The 20182-nt window shown below is 64.8% G+C and overlaps 1 protein-coding gene across 1 annotated transcript; it reads right to left on the bottom strand.

Annotated features, from left to right (window-relative positions):
• Positions 1-19266, bottom strand: D2HGDH (D-2-hydroxyglutarate dehydrogenase). The gene is given in 11 exon segments (XM_038574466.1): positions 1-785; positions 787-959; positions 5591-5756; positions 6971-7113; positions 9475-9618; positions 11252-11420; positions 11859-12052; positions 12731-12870; positions 13949-14006; positions 18377-18738; positions 19141-19266. Coding segments are annotated over 11 exon segments (1650 nt in total). The 5' UTR covers positions 19155-19266; the 3' UTR covers positions 1-698.
• Positions 19267-20182: the final 916 nt, after the last annotated feature.

The following is a 20182-nucleotide window of genomic DNA, read 5'->3' as shown; positions in this document are numbered from 1 at the left end:
TTGTGACTCGTTCCCATCTTTACTAGAAGTTCAGGGTGGCCAGAAACACAAATGCAACCTGCAGACCTGCCGGGGGCCCCAGGAGCCGCCCCACGACCCAGGGCAACAGGGCTGAGGGGGTCAGGGTGTCGCACGGGCGCCCAGTCCGTAGCCTTATCAACACAAGCTTGTGCACACCGGGGCTTCCCACCCCAGCCTTGCTGATGTTCGACGCAGCAGAACGACAGATGCGTCTCCGTGGACGGATTGCCACAAACCACCCAGTGAGATATTGCCAACATCTGACAACTGTCTTGGCAACGGATGAGCCTTCCAGAAATCGGGAGAATGATGCCTTCCAGGGCAGAGACCACGCCCGTGACTCACACATGGCCCTGGTCATGCACAAAGCCCCCAGTGACCCAGGCTGCAGGTCAGAGCTGCAGGAGGGCCCCCACGCTGTCCCACGGAGCTCATCACCTCTGTGGAGGACTCGCAGCGTGAGGGACCCTGTGACAGGACCACCCGTCACCCCATCTACAGCAGTAGCCACAGGCAGCGGGAATGCAGCCTGGTCTCCTGAGTGGGCGGAACTGCCTGTCTGGCCCGGCCCAGTCAGGGTGTGCGCGGGAGGCAATCTCCCGGCCTGCAGAGGGGAGGGGAGGGGAGTGGGCCCCTGGACGGAGCCCCACGGAGCCCAGGCCCGTCTGTAGGCCCCGTCAGGCCTGGGCAGGCAGCGTCTTGTAGGGGTTCAGGATGCCCTTGGGGTCCAGGAAGGCCTTGAGCTGCTGCATGAGCCTCAGGGCCTGCGGGCGGCTTGCTGTAGTGGAGAGCGTCCTTCTTCTTGAAGCCCAGGCCGTGCTCTGCGCTGACGCTGCCCCGCTGCCCAGCCGTCCACTCGTACACGTAGGGCTCCAGGGCGTCCAGCAGCGACCGGCTGAAGTCCTCAGATGTCACGTTGAGGTGCAGGTTCCCGTCTCCTGCAGGGACAGGACCCCGGGTCAGGCTGGGCAGGCTGCGCCCCCTCCTTGAGACCCGGTCCTGCCCCTGCCCTCAGCGGCTTCCCCTGCTCACAGCCCGGGTCCCTGCCGCCGTGGTAAGAGCGACCTGCTGGCGACCGCCGCTCCCCTCCGGGAGGCCTCCCCAGCGCCCCCCTCTACCGCTGGGCCCCTCTGAGGGCGCCCAGCCGACAGTGCGGGCCTTTGCCCGGCCAGACGGAGCCCTGGGGCCGGGCCGCATCTCCCAGCGGTGCCCCGCCCCCGCCCCAGGTCTGCCCGACGCTCTGCGCTCTGGCCTCCCAGGGACACCCCGACGCGCCCTGGCTCCAGCCCTGGCTGCGGGGCCAGGCTGGCTCACGACCCACACGCGCGGGGATCAAGGCGGGCCGGGCAGGGCAGCGGGGCAGCGGACGGACGGCAGGAGGCGGCAGGACTCCGGGAGGCACAGCGCCGGGGTTCGCGGCCAGGAGGAGCCCGCCCGCAGGCGCAGGGCCGCGAGGACGGCGGCGGGGGCCCGGGGACAGCCGCCGCCCACCGAGGGGCAGGGGGCTCGGAGAGGCTGGAGCACGGGGAGCAACGGGGGACAGGCCTGGGGCCTCCGCCGGGCCCGGGCTCCTCCTGCCGCCTCCCCCGCGGCTGGGACGCAGGGAGCACGGCGGGCCCCTCCCCCGCTGCACGGAGGGCAGGGCCACCCACGCCCGCGGAGGGGCCTGAGCAGGCCCGAGAAGCGCCGCTGCCCCGCCGAGCACACGAGGGGCAGGTGCAGGGGGCTCCGCCGCTCCTCCCCCCGCCCCGCAGGCCGCGCCAGCCGACCTGGCCGGGAAAGGTCCGCGGCGTCCGGAGCCTCCGCGCAGACGCCCGAGCGCTCGCAGGGCCGGGAGCCCAGAACGTGAAGCACCGGCCCGGCGACGTCCTGCGCCTCTCGACCGGCCCCGCGGACGGGTTCCGAGGCGCATCGCCGCTGGCGAGCCAAGGAGAGGTCACGCCGGTCGGGGCGGGGGTCACGGCGGGGGGACGGCGGGGGACGGCGGGGGCGGCCGGTCGCAGGAACCCCGAGGACCGAGCCAAGCGGAAGGACACGTGCCTGCGACGCGGCGGCAGACGGCGGGCCGCCGGCCCCGCGCACCGAGAGCCCCGATCGCGACCGCCGCGCGCAGGAGATCCGCGACCCTCGCCGCAGGGCCCGCAAGGCTGCCACGGGGACCGAGCCCCGCGCACAGGCACGTGGGCACCGCCGCACGGAGCCGGAGACTCGCCGCAGACCCGCGCCGGGATGCGCGCCACCGCGGGGCCTCCTTCCGGGGAGGGCTGCACCCCGGGGCCTGGCTCGTCCGGAGGCGGGGGGCAGCGGGGGGCTGAGGCCAGGGGAGAGCCCACGGTGTGCGGGCAGGACGCCCCTCCCCCCGGGACCGCGGTCCCCTCCGTCCCCCGGCGGACTCGACGGGGCCCACCCACGCGGCAGAGCGCGACCGCTGACCCAAGACTTCCCAGCGACACGGAGGCGGCGCGGGCGCAGCCTGGCCAGGGCGACCCGGGGTCAGCCGCCTACGCTGTCCAGGAGGATCGCGCTCCCGACGGCTTCCAGCTGGGGACCTGAGGCGCGCGGGGCGACCCAGGGCCCCACAGGGAAGCAGACGCGCGTGCGCACCGCCCTAAGCCGCAGGGCTGTGACTCCATCCACGAGCGAGCCTAAGGGAAAGGAGCCGGTAGGTTAGGGAAGCACCGGGGTGGCGGGCGGCGAGGGTCTGCGGCGTGCGTGCGTGACGGGCGGGTCCGCGGCGTGCGTGCGTGAAGGATGGGCCCCCGCGGCGTGCGTGCGTGACGGGCGGGTCCGCGGCGTGCGTGCGTGACGGGCCCCCGCGGCGTGCGTGCGTGATGGCCGGTCCCCGCGGCGTGCGTGCGTGACGGGCGGGTCCGCGGCGTGCGTGCGTGCGTGGCGGGTCGCGGAGGGGCCGCCGCACGCTGAAGGAAATAAACGGGGTCGGACGGGGGGAACCGCCCTCCGCCCTCCCGTGCCTCAAAGCAGGACGCGGGCGCGCGGCGGCGGTGGCCCGGATGGAGGTGCCCCGCGGGGGCTGCGGGCCCCGCCGCGATCCGCGAGCCCGGCTTCCCCGCACACACGCCGTCCTCGTGGGCGCCGCACGAGCCCGGGCCGGACCCGCGTCAGCCTCCCGCGGGCTTCAGCGTCGGGGGCCGGAGCCGACGGCGGGGCAGGGACGGGGAACGTGCCCCAGGGCGCCGACGCGGGCGCTGGGATCGAGCCCCGCGGGGCCCCTGCGCGGCCCGGCTTCCGTGTCCCCTCCCCGTCTCCGTCTCCGACAAAAGCTTTAAAAGCAGACGAGAGGCGACCCGCGGCTGGACGGAGCGCACCGGGGGGAACGGGAGGCACGAGGACGCCGGGGCGGCGCCGAGGACAGCGATCCTGCGCCCAGAGCGTCGGAAAGGGCCGGGTGCCGCGGCGGGGGGACGGGGCGGGGACTCGGGCGGCGGGGGCGCGGGGCTCCTGGCTGCCCCCCCCCCCCCCCCCCCGCGAGCACCGCGGGTCACGCGCTGCCACCGAGGCGGGGCCGCCGGCTGCGGACCGCGGGCCGGGAGCGACTCAGCCGTCCTTGTACAGACCCTTGGGCAACTCTGACCGCCTCGGGCCCCAGACGACGGCCCGGACTGAGCGCCTGCGGGAGCCGGGCGGGGCGGCCTCAGCCCCCGAGGCCGGGAAACGGGGAGCGGAGCGGGCACCGCGGTCAGTGGCCCACACGCCAGCGCCAGACGACGCTGCCCGGTGCGCCCCCAGCCGAGCGCACGGACGCCAGGGCGGCGTGAGCAGGGGCCGTGCTGGCCCGCGGGCCCCGAGCCCCCACGGGTCTGACGAGGACACGGACCCGCGACGTCACGACAGCCGCCCTGGGATCCGCGAGAAGGCGGACTCCTAGGATGAGAAGAGCGGCTGGACGTCAGGGCCCGAGGACCCCGGGCTGAGGACGGCCGAGGGGACCCCAGCGGAGAGCGAGCCCACGTTCCCGGCCAGACTGCGCGACTCAAGCTGCGACCAGGGCGGACGAGAAAAGGCAGGAGGGACAAACCCCAGTGGGATGGAAACGGGGCGCCCACAGGTGCTGACCCAGCGCAGGAAGCCAGGGCGCCACAGATGTCGGCGCGCACGTTGGAGGTTTTAGAAGCAATGGACAAACTCCCAGAAAACAAAATGACGGCCGGCTCAGAAGCAGGGGAGCGAGGGCAGCCCTGCGGCGGGAGAAGACAGTGGCCTGCGGTCAGCCCCCCCCACGACACAAACCCCCCAGCCCAGAACCTTCACCGCAGTCCTGCCAGACCACCGAGGCGGCCCTGAGGCCCACCCCTCAGACTCCACCGGCCCAGAGGGAGAGACCACCCCACGCTGCCGGGGGAGTTCACAGTGTCCAGCGTGGACGCAGGGCAGAGACACAGGACGGTGCGGCCTGGGACACAGGCAGCCGCAGGGGCCGGAGGGCGCGCTGGGCTTACCCCAGAACCACAGCCCCCGCAGCAGGGGCCCAGAGGGAACGGCCTTGCTGACATGGGGAGACCAGCCTGGACGCCCACACCCACCCCGCCCCCCCAGACCGAAGAAGCTCTGGCTACACCTCAGGCCACAAGCCTTCCCCATGGGGACGGAGGCTGCCTCAGGGCCCCACCAGGAGGAAGACGGCCGAGGCCCCCGGCTCCCCATCCACAGCCGGCAGCCTTGCCACCTCCACGCCCGCTCAGGTGCCACCTCCCAGAGGTGGCATCTGCCCTGGGCCTCCTCTCCAGCGCCGGGTTGGCAAGCCCCGCGTCCCTGTCCCTGCATTCCCGGGAAGACCGTCCGACAGCCTGAATGGAGCCTAACTTGGCAAGCTCCTCCTGCAGGTCCCACTGCCCATGCCGGGGACAGGTGCTGCCCTGCTCCAGGTCAGGCATGCTCTCCCGTCCCCGTCTAAAACTCAAACATCGTCCTCCGTGGGTGAGAAGTATGTGCACGTGGACACGCAGGGTGTGGCGAAGGACTTCGGTGCAGATACTGGGCACCTGGAACCCCCACCATGCTCTGCGTCCAGGGTGCTGGGCAACCCCCTGCTCCCACCCACTCTGGGGGGCACCGTCTGTCACACATCAAGCATCTCAATGCGTCGTGTGCTGACTGGCTCTCAGGAAAGGCACGGCACCAGCTGAGAAAACTATCCTGATGACAAGTCCTGCCACACCAGGTGCTCCGGGGCCCCGGGTGAGCCCCGCCCAGGTAATGCCCCTGTTCCTGCCTACCAAGCCCTCACCCCCTCTCCAGGTCCTTCCCTGCAGACAGGCCAGTGGAGGCTGCGACCACGTGGCTCTGCACCCCCCGGTACACGGGGCTTTCAGATGTCCATTTCCAGGGCACCAAGAATTGGGAGGAACGAAACATCCCCTCCTAGGAATTAATCCCTTAAGACGTAAAGGGGGAACAGGAAGGGGCTCGTGCATACCAGGCCTGGGAAGGGCGCCAGGGCGGTGGCCAAAACACAAACAGGTGCTTTCAGAATACCCCCAGAACCCTGAGGACGACTCGGGGCTCCAGACAACTGGGGTCCCCCGTCACCACCTGACCCAGGGAGGCTCACCCAGGTGGCCGTAGCCCACCACGCGCTTGGCTTGGGAGCCGAGGCGGGCACGCAGGTCGGTCACAAGGTCGTACAGTGTGTCGGTGGGCAGGGAGAGGTCGTATTTGTACACGTAGCCATCCCGGCTCAGCGCCTCCGAGATCCTTTCTCTCAGGGCCCACAGCGCCTAGGGGGTCAGAAAACACGGCAGAGTCAGAGGGGAGGCTGCCACGGGGTCTGCGCCAACGGCCCTTAGGACGTGGCTAGCCTGAGGTGACCGGGAAGGTCACAGGAACTCTGTGGGTAACACAAATGTTCCGTGTTGTGACAGGCATGGGGCTCTGATCCCAGAGTCCGTCCTGGACGAGGCCCCAGAATGTGGCCCCAGCTCGTCCCAGGACACACCGAGGCCCCCTCTCCACGAGGCCAGGGGACACTCTGGGGGACGCGGTGGGAGAGCCCGGTCGGGTTGCTGGCCGGTGAGGGAATCTGACGATGGTAGGGTCGGGGCAGGACAACCCTGCAGGGGGGACGGGGACAGGGCCGCAGAGCTGCGAGGACTGGGGTGCTGGCAGCTGGAGCAGGCTGGTGAGAGGCTGGGGTGGGGGGCCCATCACATCGCCGCCCTTCCAGCAGTGAGGTCACCTGGCAGGGACAATGGTACGGTGGGGACCCAGACCCCAGAAGGATGAGAGTGCAGGCGTGAGGCCCTGCATCCGGAGATGGGGTTGGACTCCCTACGCTTAATATTCACTAAACACACAAGATAACCATGAAAGAGATTTAACGATAAGGTAGAAAAGGAACCCAAAGAGGCCCCTTCTGAGACCCGATCCCCACTCTCCCCAGGAGCGCCCGGAGGCACACAGCCTCTACCACCCCCTGCTGCCCAGCCCCACGCCCTCCCTCAACCCTGCCCTGGCCAGCCGCTCTCTACACTGCAGCCCAAGGACGCCGGCGCACAAACAGGACAGGGGCTCCCGCCACCCCAGGACCCCCACGACAGTGACAGCGGCTCCCACAGGGCGACTCGGTTGGTTAAGCACCGGACTTCTGGTTCTGGCTCAGGTCATGATCTCAGGCTTGTGAGGCTGAGGCCCGTGCTAGGCTCCATACGCAGTGGGGAGCCTGATGTTCTCTGTCTCCTGCTCCCTCTGTGCCTCCCCTCACTCACACACAGCATTCTCTCTTGCAAATAACTTTATAAAAAAGCAAATTAATTAAAATAAGTTAAAACAAAGTTTAATTTAATTTAAAAAATGCCACTGATATTTTGGAGACTCAAAGTATGTTTCCCAAGAGGCAGGGACAACTGCTCACGTTCAGACACATGGCAGCACGTAGACGTCCTGGACAGCTGAGCGTAAGGGAGGCAAGGAGGTGCCAGCAGCACCCACGCACCTTGAGTTTCATCTGGTCCGTGGCAACGGTCCCATCGGTCACCAGGCCGGAGCGCAGGGCCTGCTCCAGGAAGTCATTCAGCTTCTCAGCATCGTGCTCTGCTCTGGAGCCTGAGGTCTCAATGAGAACATAAAACGGACTTTCTGGAAGGCACAAAAAGGAGGATGAGCCGGGCAAGGTGGTCAGACGGAGGGTAGGACGGGTCTGGGTCCGCCTGGCCGAGCATCTCTGATGGCCCCTGTGTGGCTGACAGGGCCCAAGGCCCAGAAAGCAGGAAGATTCTGCTCAGGCTATATTTCCAATGGCTTGAAACACATCTTTCATGGGTGCCTGGCTGGCTCCTCCTGGTTGGAGGAGTGTGTGACTTGAGCTCAGGGCTGTGAGGCCAACCCCCACACTGGGTATGGAGATTACTAAAACAAATAAGCTAAAATAAATAATGATAAATAAAAATAGGTCTTTCACTGGAACAGAAACCATGCTCCCCAGAAACAGGGACAACCCTGAGTGGCACCGTGAGGGCCTCGCCACTGGCACCTGGATGGGGCTGTGGGCAAGGAGCCCCTCTTACCAACTGCAGGTGTCCCCAAGACCACAGGCTAAGGAGAGGCCACCGTGCCTGCGATGGCCCAGGATGCCCACGATGCAGAGCGCCACGTGCAAAAACTACATGCTTTTTACCCAAGATGCCTCTTTTTTAAAGTTTAAAAATAGGGATCCCTGGGTGGTGCAGCGTTTTGGCGCCTGCCTTTGGCCCAGGGCGCGATCCTGGAGACCCGGGATCGAATCCCACATCAGGCTCCCAGTGCGTGGAGCCTGCTTCTCCCTCTGCCTATGTCTCTGCCTCTCTCTCTCTCTCTCTGTGACTATCATAAATAAATAAAAATTTAAAAATTTAAAATAAAAATTAAAATAAATAATAATTAAAATAAATAATTATTTAAATAATTAAAAAATAAAAATTAAAAAAAATTAAATTAAATAAAGTTTATAAAAGTTTATAAAAATAAAATAAAATAAAGTTTAAAAATATTTGCATTAGTAACTGTAAGAAAATTTTAAGCTTGTCCTTTTCTTTAAGGCTACAGTGAATTTATTTGAATTTACTGAAATCAATAAATTCATTCTTCCTTTAAGCACTACAGTAAAAGTGGCTGCCAAAAAAGTACTACGAGTACAGCAAGTCTTTTCCAGATGTTGGCATTTTTCCATGCTGAAATGCAAATTCTGCTCTTTACCATACATCATAGAAAACACCGGGAGCATTTTAATTTCTATGGGCTCCTTTTCCAATTACGAAAGTAAAACATGCTCACATAAGAGGATTTGGCAAACAAAGACAAGTAGAAACAAAAAAACACGTCCCAGCTTGCCAGATTACAGTGGCTGAGCATGTTTGACAGCGCTCCTTCCTGCCTTCCAGCCAGTAGAGGAGCTCTGCAGGCTGAACCCTGCCCAGGACGGCAGGGGGCCTGGCCTTTGCCCTGAACGTGACCTTAGGAGCAGCTTTCTCACCCGCATGCCCAACGGCCATACAGCACTCCTCCATCCGCCCCCAGAGGCCCTCCCATCCACCCCCGGGGACACCCCATCTTTCCAGTGGTTGTATCAGCTTATTTCTTTACTACTGGACATTTAGATGGTTTCCTAAAAGTAGAACCTACTACAAGGAGGATCTCATTAAAAATTTAAAGCATAAAGATCTTTCCATATTCATGCTTCCTAGGGACAAAGTTGAGATCGCCCCAAATTCCCACAGGGAAGCCACAGCCAACGTTACTGTATTTAGAGACGGGGTCTTCAGGCAGGTGATTACGGTTACTTTAGCTCATAAGGATGGGGCCCTGATCCCACAGGACCGGTGCCCTCCTAGAAAGAGCGAGAGGCACCAGAGATCTCCCCTGCACACAGAGAAGAGGCCACGTGAGCAGACGGCCAGAGGGGTGCCGTCGGCGAGCCAGGACGACAGCCTCGGCAGAAACCGGCCCTGCTGGCCCCTCAGTCTGACACTTCCAGCCTCCAGGTTGTGAGAAGCAAGCGTCCTGTTTACACCCGGAGCCAGGGCAGCCTGCGCTAACCCCCCACTGTTGCTGTAGGGTAGGTCTCTGGTGAAAGTACCAAGATCCACAGCGCAACGTTTCTCGTCTCGAGGTGCCAAATCGCTTTCTGAAACGTTGAGTCGATGCTCCTGTTTGCTGATTTGGAAAGAACTCCCTGGGATCCTTCACGGACCGATGGCTTCTCTCCACTGAAGAGAAGCGGGTCTGGCCAGTGCACTGGGGCTTTTCAGAGACCCTGGAGCTCTGGCACAAACGGCGGCATCGCCTAAACCAGCTCTGGGGGCACATTTATGACAAGCATCTGGCTCTGGTGACGCCAGAGCTGCAGAGATTCTGGCAACCTCCCTGCCGCTCCCCACTCTGTGCACAGAACAGCCTGTGAGCATCCCTACGGCCCAGGGCACCCAGGCAGGGGCGGGTGCTGCCCGCCAGCGGGGTCACTACCTTGCACTGGGCTGGTGAGGTGCAGGTGGTGCCTGACCAGCCACATGCACTCGGCGTCCATGAACTCGTACGCGGACAGGATCTCACCCAGCAGCCCCTTGCAGGTGCTAAAGGTCTGCAGAACCTCGGCGAAGCCTGGACAACCTGCAGAGGCGACAGGACTCAGGCACGGGCGCCAGAACCCCAGCCAGACGCACCCAAGCCCCCCGTGCTGCCGCTGTGCTGGCGAGCTGGGCAGCAGAGCCCTGCCCCGGGGGGCACCCGGCGCCGGTCACCAACAAGCACACGATGGCTGTGACCATCAAGGCAGGAAATGCTCGTCTGAGAACCCACGGGGCTCAGGAAGGTGGGGGGACCAGGGGAGCCGCGGGGCACGTGCAGGCCAGAAACGGGCTCGCTCCTCCCATCAGGGTGAGCACGCAGGCGTCCGGCAGCCCGGCGTAACTCCTTCAGCTTCCCGACGACGAGATGCCGGGGAACCGGCCGTTGAGCGGCAGAGGAGACCGACCCCGTGCTGGGGAGGGTGTCTCGGGGCCGAGAGTGGGGGGAGGCATGGAGACGCCCTGCTGGCGCCGGGGAGCGTGTCCGCAGAGGGCAAGGCGCCTGCTCTGCTCGCCCAGGAACAGGCAGAGGTCTCACAGCTGGACGCGGGGCTGGATGCGGCAGCCTGGGCCACACGGACCACAGCTGAAGGGAACATGGGTGAACGGAGCCAGAGCGGAAGAAACCTCCCAGAGCGCGACAGGGGTGGAGAAGGTGGAGAGACCGAGAGCACGGACTGCAGGGCTGTGGGCACAGCAGACGGGCAGCTTCTACAACGGACAGGATACCCAGCCACAGGCTCAGGAAGTTCGAAGACCCGAGATAAAAACGTGCATGTCGGCAACATACCCCAAATCAGAAACACCCAGAGAGGAGAAAACCTTTAAAGTGACCAAAGAACAAAACGCCAGAACCCCTGGTGGCAGCAGCAGGCCTCCCAATGACCAGCCGTGTGAGCCGCAGGTCAAGGAAGCCACCTGCAGCCTCCCTTGTGCACTAGTGACAGTGTCCTCTGGGGGAGCTGAAGGTGGGCAGATGGGCCCGGGGTGGGACGACCCCAGCGCCAAGCAGTGGAAACGGCACATTTCATTTGTTTGATGCTAACTGGTCACAGCCAGAGCTCAGAGACGGAGGACCCTGCATCCTGCTGCGGCTCCAGGCACCGCTGACCAGGGAGGCAGCCGCCGTGGTGACCTCGAGAAGACTGGACGCCTCCCCAGCTTCTGCGCTAGTGGAGGACAGGCCCTAACGCTGCCCACCAAGTGGAGGCGAGGCTGGAGGGACTCGGGGGACAATGGAGACACAAGGTCCGTTCAGGGTCTGCTGGCAGCAGGGACCCGGGGGCCAACAGGGAGCCCCGTGGGGTGGAGAGGGCTCCCACACCGCAGCATCACAGGATGCACGGCACGCACTGGTGGGGGCAGCGGGGGCAGGGCAGAGACGGGCAGCGGACGGGCTGGGCAGTGTGTTCCCATGGGTGTGACTGGTCACCCCACGGGGACGAACACACCGAAGTGCCTCCACTTCCCTCAGAATCAGCGAACAAGATGGCGCGGCCGCGCTGAGCAGAGCCCCCGTCCTGTCCCAGACTCCAGGGCACCCCGCCCCAAGATGGGAGAGGCTCTGCTCTGGACTCCGCAAGCACCAAGCCCTGGAAACAGCGAAGCCACGACCGACGGCGAGCCTCCCTCGCGCCCACGGCAGCGCAGCTGGTGCACCCCGACAGCCGGCCTACCGAGGAACGCCACGTTGACCGCCTGGGGCTTGGGAGGACACTGGATGGACACGGCCGTGATGACTCCCAGCGTGCCCTCCGACCCGATGAAGAGCTGCTTCAGGTCATAGCCCGTGTTATCCTTGCGCAGGGTGCTCAGGCAGTTCAGGACGGTGCCATCAGCCAGCACCTAGTGGAGGGGGACAGGAGCCGAGTCCCAGGCACCCTCAGAGGGTGAGCCAGGCCTGAGCCCCCAACCACCCCAGTTGGGTTGAGGGGTGCTGGGGCACCCGGTGACGCCAGGCCCAAAGGTGTCCAATCAGCCGGAGAGGAGGACCCTCACGCCCCCACCCCCAGGGAGCTCAGGGACACAGCAGGGCGGCCCTCGGGGCGGCGGGGGAGAGTCACGGTGTGCCCCACTCACCCCGTGGACTCCGCACCCCCAAGGCGTCCTGATGTCACCCTGTACCACCCCGGCCGTCCCTGAGACCTGGGGACAATGCCCGAGGACACACGGCGTGTGCCAAGACAGGACAAGGCCCTTTGGCAGACCTCACAGCCAAGTGCACTGGCCCCTGCGAAGAGGCTGGGGGACAGAGAGGAAAGGGGGCCAGAGGCCCCAGCTCACCACTTCCAGGCCCAGGACAGTCCCATGAAGCGAGCCGTAGCGCAGGAACCTTAGGCCACCTGCGTTGGTCGCCACGTTTCCCCCGATGTGGCAGCTGCCCTTCGCCCCCAGGTCCAGGGGCATGACGAAGCCCCTCGCCTCCACGTACTGGCTGAGCTCCTCCAGGATGCAGCCCGCCTGGCACACCAGGGTCCCTGCCGAGCAGAGGAGCTGCCGTGGGTGCTCTCAGCTCAGGACAAGCTGGGAGCCTCACCGCGGGGGCTCTGTGGGGGTTAGCCGCCGGGGGGGCATCCCCCTCGGAACCTGGACCCAGGAAAAGGAGCGTGTCCCCCAGAAGGTACCTTTAGGATTTACCACGAAGAAGAAGAAAAACACATACAGCCAAGGTAGAAAAGAATCCTCACGTGCACACACTCTCGCTTGGGGAAACCAGGGAAAGCATGGCTGCATGGCTGGGGCCCCTTGAGCAGGGGTGATGTCACTACCAGGGCACATGTGACAAGCCTGAAGACGCTTCTCCTGTGGGACGCTGCTGGCCTGGAGCTTTGGGGCCAGGGCCCCCAGCATGGAGAATGACCTGCCCCAGGTGCCCAGCTGGGAGGCAGTGCTGCGGGGTCCACCAGGCGGGCAGCGCGCCCACACTTCCCTGCACCCCACCCTTTATGTCCCACTTACGAGGGACAAGGGCCGTCCAAGCCGAGTCAGAGGGGCTGCAGCAACGGCCCCGCCCCCACCTCAAGCCCACGGCACAAGTCACCCAGTGACCCTCTCAACTGCATCCAGGGCAGACGCAGGCAGCAGGCCTGGCACAGAGCAGGGCCTCTCCCTCCCGGGCGTGGTCCCCCAGCTGCGTGGCTGCAGCACTGGCTTACCAGACACGCTGTGGAAGCTGATGACCTGGTTCATCAGGGCAGTGGACAAGATGATCTCATCGAAGACGGGCACGCTGCCCCCCACCATGCCTGTGTTGCCCCCCTGTGGGTTCACGGCCAGGTTCCTCTCGTGACAGTACCTGGGTGAGCACGGGACGGGCATCAGGGCGTTCCTCCCTACACCTGCACGGGCATCCCCGCAGGGCGAGCCCACCCAACCCCGAGTCCTCTTTCCCACGCCCATAGCCTCGATGGGGGGCCCCCCAGGCGGCAATGGCTACCACAAAACTGTGCTCAGCGATGAGGCTGGCACTTTCCCAGACCCTGGATGGGGTGGCACACAAGGCCCTAACATCCTAGGAGGCCACTCTCTAGGTGCCAAGACCCCAACGGAGGGCCCGGGTGGGTAAGGATTTGGAGAAACGCTGTGCCTGCTCCTGGGAAGAAGGCTGTGCGGGCACATCCCATGAACCCCGTGAGCCGGCAAGCCTCCGGCCGTGGCCCCTACAGGAAGTGCGTGTGCCCCGTGTTCCTGGGCTGGGGCTGTTCCACGTTCATGTAAAACTGGACGGCACCTGCGCATGGTCTCTGGTACACTGCAGAGCGCTGGTGGGGTGGACCCTTCCACGCGTTAGACACGGTGTGGAAGAGATGACATGGGTGCACCCAGAGCGTATGACGGCTCAGTGGGTCAGACAGGCGGGCACCATGTGATCCCTACGTGGAACTCAGGCGAACAAAACAGACCCGGAGCACCGGAGGCCGCTGGCGGGGCGCGGCGCCGAGGACGCAGACTTCAGCTGTAAGCAAGTCCCAGCCACAGGGCACGGCACCCGACGGGGACAGGGACGCCGAGGTCACCAGCGGCACAGGATCAGGGGCTCATGCGTCGGAGGACAGACCACGACAGCAGCCACCAGGCCCATGGGAACTGTGGCACGAAGGCCGAGGCCCTAGGAGCGGGCGCAATACGGCCGAGCGGGAAAGAAAGCGCTCCCAGCACAGACACCACGTTATGGCTTACTGGCCGCGCACACTAGCGGAGGGGACACGGCGGGGGCTGCCTTTGGAGGGAACACAGCACTTGGTCATTTTTCCCTTTACGGCTCTCTGTTTCCCAACTTTTCTAGAATAGACCTGACGGTGGATTGTTGGCAAGGAGAGGCCGGCCCCCCTCCCTGACGGGCGCCCCCAGCAGCCACCAACCACCTCCCGTACCTGAGGATGTGAGCCACCTCCTCCGACGTCCGGGGCCGCAGCAGCACTCTGCTACAACCTGCAACACCGAGGAGCACGTCACACATGGCAGCTGCGTGGGTCTCCGCTCCGGAGAGAGGACTCCCTGGCCTCCGTGAGGCGACCTGCTCGGCCAGGTTACCAGCCAGCCCGCAGACCCCAGCAACCCGGGCAAGACCTCCAAAGTGGGCCTGGCCACGGACGGCAGGGAGGCCATGGCAGGGACGTTGAGGCCCGTGCCCAGAGCAGGGGCACCGCCTGGCTGCCTGCTGGGAGCAGCTGCTGCCCCTGGAGCTGCATGTCTGTCACGGGGAGCCACTTGGGCCTGGGCGAGCATCCTGTCGAGGTTCATGCTGGCACCCAGCACAGCAACCGATGACCAGCTGTGCCCCCAGAGGCCCAGGGTGGTTGCCCAACGGCCACGTCCCAAATCCATGCCTCCACCCATGGTTAGCGGACCTCCCACCACGTCTCATCAGAGCAGTGTACTTGTGACTGACGGGATGCCGGACGGGGCCAGCGGGGGCCCTGGACGCCCCCCGGGACAGGCGGGCTCGCTCTGCCCTGACTTCGTTGCACGTACAGAGGCGGGTGTGGGGCCTCCAGGAAGGCGCGAGCACAGGCCCCCACGGCAGCCACTTCTGCCTCGGCTCTGAGGTCTGGTGCGGTTCTTACCTTGTGCTTGTTGTAGGAACAGGTAAGTTCCAAGTAGTTATGATCCTTGTTTTAAATACGATTTAATCACCTCTTTAAATAACTTTCAACAACGGCTGTTTCACAACTGGCCCGACACAGGATTCTCACAATTCTCAGGAACGAGCTACCCTGAGCCGGGGCCGGCCAGCTCCAGCTCACGCCCGCCCCGAGCCTCCGGGAGGCCTCGGGATCGTGTCCACCTCAGGACACGGGCCCCAGGGAGGCAGCCACGGATGTGCTGCTGCTCCACGATGGCGCGGCCGATTGGGACGTGTGGCAGGAGGTAGGGAGGGAGCATCCAGGCAGCTGGCCCCGGGGCTCACTGAAGTCCACGTGCGCCCGGTCTCCCCCTCCTCGTGCTCGTGGAGCCTCGGAGGTTGACGGATGGACTCGGGAACAGAAGGGGAAAGGCCTCGGTGCAGGAGAAGCAGAGCCAGGGCTCGGGAGGGGCAGGGGCTCTGCTTCCCTGGCCTCTGCTCTCCTCCCGCCGGAAGGCAGACGGAGCAGAGTGGGGGAGGCCTTCCAGGGCTGTGGCCAGCACAGCAGGAGGTGGCTGGGTGCCGCTCCCGCCTTGCCCCTCCTGGGAGTTGGGGACTCCCCTCCAGGGGAGAGGAGTGTCCTGAGCGGGGGGGTGGGCAGTTGGGGTAACAAATACAGGAGGGTGATGGAGAACACCCTGGGTCAGCAGGTCGTGCAAACAGGACATCCAGCAGGCCAGGACGGAGGGCGTTTCCCTGCACGGGTCCCGGGACGGCTCCGACAGCGCCCCCCGTGCCAGCAGCACCTCCCGGACGTTGTCCTCAGCCTCCTTCACGCCCCACTCCCGGCGGATGCTTCTATCCCGGATCTTAAATGTTCTCCTCTGCTACCCTCTGTCCCTCTGGCAGCTGGCTGTGAGTCACGTCCTCGCACAAATGAACATTCTTCCCACAACGTCTGTCGCATGTGTGAGTCTCACCCGCGGGGGTCACGACCTCAGGATCTGGAAGATGTGCACCTGCCTCACGCTCTGACACTCGGCCTGTGCGTCTGCCAAGGACTTCAGCTTGGAGCTCAGCGAAGACCTCCTTCCCCGCCAGACCCACGGGGCCGCCACCTTGGCTTGCTGTGCGCCTACCTGAAGTCCGTGATTCTCCTGAAAGCCATTTCTCACTCGATTTCCATCAGACGAACCAGGTTTGCCCTTGGGCCCCGGTCCTGTAGGACAGCACAGTCCCGCGAGGCTCGCTCGGGGTGCCACAGGGCTTGGGCTAAGAGGGCACGCTCCCGCGGCACGGTCTGTCACCTGCCACAGCAGGCAAGGCCCCCCTGCCGTCCTCCGGCAACCACAGCACCCACGGCCGGGGCCGGGTTCGTAAGCAGAGCGTGTGGAAACCGTTTGATACCGTTCATTTGCTGTGGCTGCTTTCAGACAACGGACTGTGGCAGAGACCGAGTGGCTGCAAGCCTCCAACCTTCCCCGTCCGAACCTCCGCAGGACACGCTGACCCCGGCACGTAAGACTCTCACCTGCCTCTTCTCTCCCAGCGGCCTGCCCTCACCGCATGCCAGCTGCTCAGGCCCAGGGGCACGACATGCCACCCAGGGGATCCCACACTGCATCTGGCTCCCCAGGCGCGGGGAGTGACTTTCCAGCCCACTCGCCCCAGCCCTGCGCACCCATCTCTCACACGTCTCCCCCGTCCCATGGACCCCAGCTCCCACCTGCCACCCCTCCATGCACACACCTGGGCAGCGCCCACCTACTTCTGCACATGCCCCTGAGACCGTGGCCCTTCCCTGGGCCCTCCACGCCCACACCCTTTTCCACCATCCCCCATTTCTCACCATGCTACCAGTTGTCCCCTCACGCAGATCATTCCCATCATCCGACAAACCTGCTGCACTGGCAGGCTCATCCGAAACCAACACCAAAAAGGAAATAACCTCTCCTCTTGACCCCATCCCCACCTCCCACCTCTCTGTCGCCCCTTGACGGCACCATGCATCCACCAGATGGGGGGTCACGTCCACCACCCAAGACCCCACAAGCGGCTCCAGTGGCACAGGTGTCCCTTTCACGTTATGGACAATCTCCTGCTACGGTCTCCCACACAGCAGCTGCACCTGACCTGGTGCCCACTGGTTCCCCCTCCCTTCACACGGCTCTAGCACATACTGCCCCTGGTCCTCCTGGGCCCCGGCCACACCTGCTCGGTCCCCCTGGCTGGTGCCTGCCAGCGCCCGCTGACCACAGCAGTCACCAGCCTCCTCAGGACACCCGGTCACTGTGTGGACCCTGCCCTGGACCAGCAGGCTTCACAGCCCAACGGCCCCCGGCCCATGTCCATCTGGACTGCTCCAGACTTTGGTTTCCCCAACAGACCCGCTCTTCCTGCCATTTTGCTCAGCAGACGGAAGGCCAGCTCAGGCCCAGGGTCCCTGCACCCTTGCTCCTCTGACACCCCATTACCCATCAGCAAATCGTAGATTCTTCCTTCTGCATACAGAACCCCATATCTTCCCCGAACACCCCCTCGAAGATTCAGGCTCTCCTCCTTGCTTCCACAACTGGGCCATGAGTGCCTGTCCCCGACATGGCAGGCACAGTCAGGCCACGGGCCCGCTGCCCAACAGCTTGGGGGAAATGCCAGGACTCACAAGGCCCCGACTCTCTGACCTCCCCCTCATGCATCTACTCCAGCTGCACGTGGGTCTCTGGGCTCCTCGAACACACCAAGCACGGCCTTGCTCAGAGGCTTCACACACCCTTCCAGGTGGCTTCCCCAGGCTCCAAGGACACAGCCTGCGCTGGGGACTCTCCTGGGCCCCCGTGCCGCGCTCATGCTGCTGCCCTCGGGTGAGCCTCCTGCGCATCTTCATGTTTGGGACCCCAACTCTGCACTCAGTGCAGACACTAAAGTTTAGGGAGTCCACCCCTGAGCAAATGATCGGTTGGACAAGATTTTTTTTTCTTTTTGGACAAGATATTTAGTAACTGTTTCCATTTAAAATGAAATCCATTTTTAAGAAAACTGTGAAGTCTTTTACTAGCTGTTTTTTCTATAGAACTCCAAAATCAAAATGTTAAATGATCGTAATCTTAGGCATCTTTCTCCCCAAAAGAAAGCCACATAAAGGGTTATTTTGACAAAAGTTCAACAAACTACTCCAACAGACGCCCCTTGGGACGATGCTCTGCAGTGAGTCCTGTGCATTCAGAGAAAAGCAAGCCCCGTGCGGCCCTCCTGAGCTCAGGGTGAGGGAGCCAGGAGGGGCCGTCCACGCAAGCACACACAAGGACAGACCGTCTAGCCTGAGGCTTCCAGGAAGAGCCCTCAGGAGACAGCGACCCCCTGCCCAGCGTCCCCATCCCAGGGACAGCTCCCACCTGCTTCAGAAGCTCCATCCCAGTTTGTGGGACTGGCACTCAGGCAGCAGTGCAGAGCCACGATGGGGCCTGCTGTGGCTGGAGGCGGTGTGGTCCCATATGACAGCAGCACCGAGCATGACACACAGCCCTCAGAGGGCCCGGGCTATGTTATCTGTCAATCTGCAGATCTCCCGCACTACTACTAAACTTATCTAAACGTTGTTCTCAGAACACGTTAAAGCCACGATGCAGCTTTTCTTCAGCCTAAGGAGGTGCCTGCGCCAGTGACCCCACGCTCCTGTGCCCAACGCTCCCGCATGCCCACCCTCCTGAAGCACAAGTGTGAACAGACCCTCCCTCACCTCGGACTGTCCTCAGCCAGTCCACATTCGAAGCTGCCAGCACCTCTGTGTCTGTGACGACTCTGCCAGGGATGATGCGTTCAAAGGCGGCCAGGTCGGCCTCAGACGGCGTGGAGAAGGGCAGCCGCTTCACGGGGTAGCGCTCCTGCGTCAGCGCCACCTCGGGGCCGCTGGCGGGTGTGGAGGAGCTGCGTCTGCAGACTGGGGGGCTGTTGCCCACGGCCCCCCAAGGGCCGAGCGGTCTGGGGATCGTGGATGCCCATGTTCTGCGCTGCACAGAGGCTCCCCGAGCGCACGCCGCCTGCCATTGGAAGAGCCGCAGAGGCTGCCGGGGCACCAGACGGCGCAGCATCGCTCTTGCCCTAAAAAGCAAGTAATAGGACCTGTAACTCTGGCGGACTAAGACCTAGGCGGAGCTAAGCACTTGTGCAGAGAGGGAGCCCAGTGCGGCCCAGGGGCAGGTGGGGTCCAGGAACAGGGGCGTCTTCCAGGGTGAGGCTGCAGGCGACAGAGGCGCTGGGTGGGCTGCCCTTGAGCCTGACCCGCAGGGTTGTCCTCCTGGGAACTCCCTGAACTGCCATCACTGCTTGGGGGCTGGCTGGGGACGGGGCTGGGGGGCCTGGCTGGGGACAGGCTGGGGGCCGGCTGGGGGGCTTGGCTGGGGCCGGCTGGGGGGCCTACCTGGGGGCAGACTGGGGGCATGGCTGGGGGAAGGCTGGGGGGCCCTACCTTGGGGGCAGGCTGGGGCACCTCCCAGTTCTAACCTTTGTGGTAACATAGCTCCTTTAGCGCCTTCTGCTTTGGGGCAAAACCAGGGTATAAGGCACTGAAAGGGCCGGATGCCACTGAGTTATACAACTTAAAGTGGTAGAAATGGTAAATTCTAGGTTTTACGTACGTGTTGTCACACGTTTAAAAAGTACAGAAGTGAAACAGGGTGAGGAGCTCCCCTGGCTGCAGGCGGGCACCGCCCCGTACCAGCTGCCCCTACGGCCCACCCTCTGCGGGCACCCGCCGGGCCGAGCCGGCACCTGGGGCAGCGCGGCCGCCAAGTGAGCGGCCTCCGTGGGGGACGCGGCCGTCGGGGCAGCCGGGGCGAGAGCCGGACCCACCCCCGCGCCGGGCAAGGGACGCGGGAAGGGACGCGGGCCCCGGCTCGCGCTCAAGGACGGGCCGCTTGGCCGCCCCCCGCCGCCCCGGATCTCGCGCTCGCCCCCGCCGCCCCCCGCCGCCCCCCGCCGCCCCCGCCGCCCCGATCCCCCGTCACGGCCCAGAGCCCCGGCGGCCGCGCGCGCGCACTCACGTCCGCGCCCCCGGCGTCGCAGGCCCGAGCCAGGGCCGACTGAGCCTGCGCACCGGCGCCGCTCCCGCCCCGCCCCCGCGACCCCGCCCCGCCCCCGCCCCCGCCCCGCCCCCAGCCCTGCAGGCCGCAGGGGCGCCCCCCAGCCGGCCCCCCGCGCCCGCTCTCCCGCGCCCCCAAGGGCCGGCCCTGCCGTGGCCGCTCTGACTGCCCCTTTCCTCGCCTGCTCCAGGGCTTATCCCCGGAACTCGGCTCCCCAGGGGCCTCTGGCTCCTCCCCGCCCAAGGCCTCCCCCTGCCCTGCCCTGCCCTGCCCTGCCCTGCCCTGCCCTGCCCTGCCCTGCCCTGCCCCTGCCCCACCACAGGGCAGACAGCCCGGCGGGGAGCGCACGCAGCACAGGCTGGGCCGCAGACCCGCGAGGTCAGCCGCCGCCTGAGCTAAGGTCCAGGCCCGGGACCCCACTCCCAGGCGGGAGGCAGAGGCGTGCCCTTTGACCTGTGGTCTGT

Source organism: Canis lupus, chromosome 25 (assembly GCF_011100685.1).
Source record: "Canis lupus familiaris isolate Mischka breed German Shepherd chromosome 25, alternate assembly UU_Cfam_GSD_1.0, whole genome shotgun sequence".
In the NCBI taxonomy this organism is placed as follows: Eukaryota; Metazoa; Chordata; class Mammalia; order Carnivora; family Canidae; genus Canis; species Canis lupus.
Note: the sequence above shows the minus strand (reverse complement) of the source record. Positions and strands in the feature narration are given on the sequence as shown.